General features: G+C 43.1%; 1 protein-coding gene across 2 annotated transcripts in view; it reads left to right on the top strand.

Moving 5' to 3' along the window:
* Positions 1–1,603, top strand: part of Lins (lines homolog (Drosophila)) — a 13,680-nt gene extending 12,077 nt beyond the window's left edge. The window contains exon 7 of one of the 2 annotated variants that reach the window (XM_013011842.1): positions 738–1,603. In XM_013011842.1, coding sequence (XP_012867296.1) covers positions 738–1,602 — 865 coding nt within the window. In that variant the 3' untranslated portion in view covers position 1,603. The remainder of the gene's footprint in view (positions 1–737) is intronic. The other variant, XM_013011843.1, reaches the window with a different exon arrangement.
* Positions 1,604–5,580: the final 3,977 nt, after the last annotated feature.

Below are 5,580 nucleotides of genomic sequence, written 5' to 3'. Positions count from 1 at the left end.
TGAGCCACAGCGCCACTTCCGGCTTTTTTTCTTTTTGCTTATGTGGTACTGAGGAATCGAACCCAGGGCCTCATGCATGCAAGGCAAGCACTCTACCACCCAGCCCTGAATTTTTCTTTCCTTTAAAGTAATACATAGATTAACAAGTAATCTGATGCCAGACACCAGTGGCTCATGCCTGTAATCCTAGCTATTCAGGAGGCTGAGATTTTAGGATTACGGTTCAAAGCCAGCCCTGGCAGGAAAGCCTGTGAGACTCTTATCTCCAATAAACCACTAGAAAACTGGAAGTGGCATTGTAGCTTAAGCGGTAGAACGTTTGCCTTGAGCTGAAGAGCTGAGGGTCAGCTCCCAAGCCCAGAGTTCAAGCCCCATGACCGACAAAAAAAAAAAGTAATCTGACGGACAGGGTCCTGATGGCTCACGTCTGAAATCCTAACTCCTCAGGAGAGCTCAGGATCAGAGTTGGAAGCCTGCCTAGGAGGACAAATCTATTCAACTTCTGTCTCTAATTAATCAGCAAAAAGCTGGAACTGGAAGAGTAGTTCAAGGGGTAGAGTGCCAGCTGTGAGAAAGTTGAGGGAGAAAGAAAGAGCTCAAGGCCTTGAGTTTAAAGCCCCAGTACTGGCACCAAAAAAAATAAAAGTATTCTGACAGGTGAGCATGGTGTATGAATGTTAGTACTGTTGTTTGGAGAAAAGTCATGAATCTGATTTCTCCATTATCTTTATTTTCAGAGACTGTGATGCTACAGGATGTGTGACCCAAGAAAAGGCAATCTGGACCCATCACACACATGAAAATGGCTATAATCCTCACTGTGTTTTCCTATTCTTCTTCAGAAGTATAGGGTTTGATTGTACAGTTCTCCTGGACTTCTTGATTTCCTCAGAGACCTGTTTTCTTGAGTACTTTGTTAGATATTTAAAATTACTTCAAAGAGACTGGAATAATTTCTTCACCATTTGCCAGTTCTTTGATGCATCGGAATGTCAGCATGGCATAAATAATCATGGTCAAGCTCCCTCACCGGTCCAAGACAGAAACACCAAACAGACAGCACCTCATTGTTTGAGTGCTTCTCAAAGTCACTCCAGTGCTAGCTCTGGGGTCTTGAGGCCATCTGATGATTCTCCTGAACTACTGGCTCAGGCTGGGATGGCCAAGCGTGCCCACACCAGAACCGATCGTCCTCTGCCTCCATCGCAGGCTTTGAGAAGTCTGGTGGCTTATGACAGCTCTGATGATTCTGAAGCGGAATCCACAGACCAGGGTCTAGCTCCCAGTAAGCAGACATCTTTGCCCCAAGAAGCAGTTAGGAAAATTCAGGACTCAACTGGAAGGAGTAAGGATGCAAATGAACTGGAGCCTCAGTCAAGGCTGCTTGTTCTAAAGGAATCTAATATTCCTTCCTCCCTTGATCATGAAGTAAACCCAGAAAATGCTGTCCTGGAAGTGGGGATATTTTACAGAATAGCAAGATGCTTTGAAGAGCTACAACATGCCATCTGCCGTTTACAAAAAAGAAATCTCTTCCCATATAATCCAGCTGCACTTCTGCGATTGTTAAAACATATAGAGGACATGTATAATAAAGTATGAATCTTTATTTCTAGAAATGGGATTCCTTAATATAAATTCTTCCTCAGTGAGATAGTACTACTGAAAAAGTGTGTTCTAAGTGAAATCTTTTTGTCTTGGATGTAATCCGGTACTCTATGAACATAATTTCTTTTTAAAAAAGGAAACAGCCGGGTGCCGGTGGCTTATGCCTATTGTAATCCTAGCTACTCAGGAGGCTGAGATCTGAGGATCACGGTTCAAAGCCAGCCCGGGCAGGAAAGTCTGTGAAACTATCTCAAATAAATCACCAAAAAACCAGAAGTGGTGCTGTGGCTCAAGTGGTAGAATGTTAGCCTTGAGCTGACGAGCTCAGGGACAGTGCCCAGGTCCAGAGTTCAAGCCCCATGACCGACCAAAAAAAAAAAAAAGGAAATAGGCTGGCACTCTATCACGTGGGCCAAAGCCTCCACTTCCTGACCTTTTGGTGACTAATTGTATTAAAGAGTCTCATAGACATTCATGTCCAAGCTGGTTTCAAATTAAGGTTCTCAAATCTCAGCCTCCTGAGTAACTAGGATTACAGGGGTTAGCTTCTGGCGCCTGGCTAGAGGATGATTTTTTTTTTTTTTTTACAAAAAGGAGGCAGTTTTAATAAAGATAAAAATAGGAATTAATGAAGTAGGAGTAGTAGTATGTCCAAAATTTCATTCCATGGAGGAAAAAATGAACAAAACAGACAAATCAGTAGGCAAATAAATACATAAAAGTGGAGCTCAAATATACAACATAGACATAAGGAGGTTTAAAAGATTGAATTCTTTCTTTTTTATGCTATTTTTTTTTTAATTTTATTTTATTTTATTTGTGAATAAACTGTACAGAGGGGTTACAATTGCATGGGCAGGATAATGTGTACATTTCTTACCAAGCATTGCAGCCTCCTCCTTTGTTTACCCTTCCCATCCCTTCCCAGCCTCCCCCCATAGAGGATGATTTTTATTTATTTATTTTTAGTAATTATGAGGTTTGATTTTCGAGCCTTGAACCTGCTAGGTAGGCTCTCTACCATGTGAGCCACACCTCCTCAAAAGTACAGTTATATTGTATAGTATAAATATTTGTGTATATTTATGAGCTACTATAATATTATAATTTGGTGCATATCTATAATATATAGGGCCAGGTTAGGGCTAAGGTAATTAGAATTCTCATCCCCACAAATATTTTCAATTCTAGGTATTAGGAACCCTCAAACACTTCTTGTAGTTATTTTGAAGTATATCTGCTGGTGTAGGCCATAGTTACCCTTCTATACTATGGAACATTAGAATAATTTATATGTCTGACTGTACTTTGGTCCCCATTTCCAGCCTCTACCCTTTCTATCCTAGGTGTGCGCTCTCCATGACCTATTGTCTGCTCTAACTCTTTAGTTTCCACATGTGAGTGAGAATCTGCAGTGTTTGTCCTTCCATGTCTAGCTCACCTCACTTACTATTTCTAACCATGTTGCTGGGAATGACAAGCTTTTCTTTGTAATGAAATAATCATTGTGTATTCATTGGTGTTTGCCCCGGTTGAGTCCATATTTTGGGTGTTGTGGGAAGAACACTGTAAACAGCCTGTAGGTAGCTCTGACATAGCTGTTTCATTTCCTTAAGGGATATATGAAGCAATTGTTGGATGTGAGGCTCACCAGCCATGAGTGAAAAGCCAAGCAAGCATACCAAGGGCCCTGACTAAACCACATCCCCAGATTAGATGGATGAGATAGACTGATGGATGGAGCGACAGATCAGTTGTGTGTGTGTGTGTGTGTGCAAGGAATCATAATAGTGGTTGATGTGAGAGGTCTGAAGTAGAATATTTGGTTGGCTCTTCAGGAGCTGAGATCTGAGGATTATACTTGGAAGCCAGCTCTGGCAAGAAAGTCAAGCCCTCGTACCTCCATGAAAATAAAAGGAAATGTTACTACTCATCTATCTTCTTGTTTCCTTACGTAGCTGGATAAATAACTTCATGGTGACAAATTTCCTTGGAAAGGAAAGCCGAATGGGTTCCAAGTCCCGCAGACCTGTATTGTTGTACACTTAATGCCAGTAAGGAGATGCCACCCCTTCTAAAATGAGGGACAAAATTAGCTTCAAGAGTGCTGAGTTGGAAGTATTTCGGAATGTCTTCATGTCTGATTGATTCTTGGTCTGGGTCAGTTAACCTGGGCACACACGTACTCCACATTACTAAAGTTGACCAGCGCAGCAAATGGTTCTCACGTGCTCCTTTGATTCGGGAAAAGATGCCGGGGCAAGGTCGGGACGGAAGTCAAGCTTTAGTCATCGGTAGCAGCAAAACGTCGTTCACAGGCCCATCAGCACACCTGCACATCCTGTCCTCCCATGGTGCCTGCCTAGACCCCCTTAGATGAAAATACCTGGCCCGGGATGGCCCCTGGACGCCGCGCATGCGCGCCCAGACTCAAAAGACTATTGGAAGGGGGGGGGCTACTTGGCGCATGCGCACTTGGCTCAAGGTGCCTGAATCAGCTGAATCCCAGTCCTTGGGAAAAGCAGGCCCAGCCCCCTCTGAGATCATGGTGAGAAAAGTCAGACCTATTCCTTTTACGCATCATGCATTGCAGGTCGTGGATTTAGATTCCAACCCAGAACAAATAATGCCTGTCTGCCCAGTGTGTTCCCAGTGGGCTCGTGGGAAACAATCTGGAAGCTTCCTCCTCCCAGTAAAAACAAGTGAGCACAGAAAGCCATGATCTTACTCTATTTGTTTTGACTTGGAGCACAAGAGATACAGAAACTTGTGTATGTAGAGGTACACAGCTAGCTGAGCTTTTAGAACTGGCCGCCTGCGGAATGAGCACCCAGGTCCAACACCGTCAGTGACTTGCACAAGTCCTTTTTTGACTTTCCAGCCAGTATCCACCCCTAAAAGCAACTTCATCTTCAACTGGGAGGATATAGATTAGCCTTACCTGCTGGTTTCATTTTATTTATAAAAATGGAATCCAAGTCTGTGAATATTCTTGTTTCTGGCTTCTTTTATTCAACATTGGGAGTCTAATCTTTTTTTTTAAGCTAATTAGTACCAGGCAGCAATGACTCACACCTAAAATCCTAAGTACTCAGGAGGCTGAGATCTGAGAATCACAATTAGAAGCCAGCTCAGACAAGAAAGTCTGTGAGACTTTTATCTTCAATTAACAAGATGTGGAGGTGTGTGGTAGAGCACCAGCCTCGAATGAAAAGCCTAAAGGAAAGCACTCAGGTTCTGAATGCAAGCCCTAGTGCAGACACAAAAGGGAAAAATAAAAGTACATTTTGGCTATTATTAGCAACGTATTGCTTTGGACTCCTCAAGACTATCTGTAGCACATTTGGATGTAGAGGGTGATGGGCAGGCCCAAAACAGGTTCCACGGGGCCTTGTGCAATTGGACTCAACCTGCCTCTCCAGCCCCACCCCTGCCTGGTCCTCCCACCCAGTCACTGTGTTGAGCAGCTCAATCTATTGTGCTTATATAGTCATTCATCAATCCTCCATTACAGGGGTGATTAGGTCTGAGAAGTCTCCACCATCTCTTCTGGGCCATTTGATTTAACAGGCTGTATGTTCTCAGCATATTGTGCTGTCTTCTAGGCTATTTTGATTCCATTGTCTTTGAGTGGCTAGTCACCAGTCTTTGACTTTGTATTTGTTGGCTCCTTTCTCCATTGTCTCCACGGCTAGCAATGGAAGCAACATAAGCCCACCACAAATATTAAGGGAGATAGGATACCTCTTCTGGGGAAGAGAGATGTCCAGGGAGTTGCAAATGTTAATTACACTGCACTACTTAGATGCTGCCCAGTATTGTAAGTGCTCCTCAGACCCCTGGTGGTAAAATTAGACAGTGGGCTCTATTATGAGCCCTTAATTTTCAGAATAGAAATTTTGTTTTTCAAATCTGGAGACTGAGCCCAGCCTTGTACTTGGAAAGCATGTACTCTTCCACTTGAACCACATT

Source organism: Dipodomys ordii, unplaced genomic scaffold, assembly GCF_000151885.1.
Source record: "Dipodomys ordii isolate 6190 unplaced genomic scaffold, Dord_2.0 Scaffold15, whole genome shotgun sequence".
Taxonomy (NCBI): domain Eukaryota; kingdom Metazoa; phylum Chordata; class Mammalia; order Rodentia; family Heteromyidae; genus Dipodomys; species Dipodomys ordii.
This window is presented reverse-complemented; position numbering and strand designations above follow the sequence as displayed.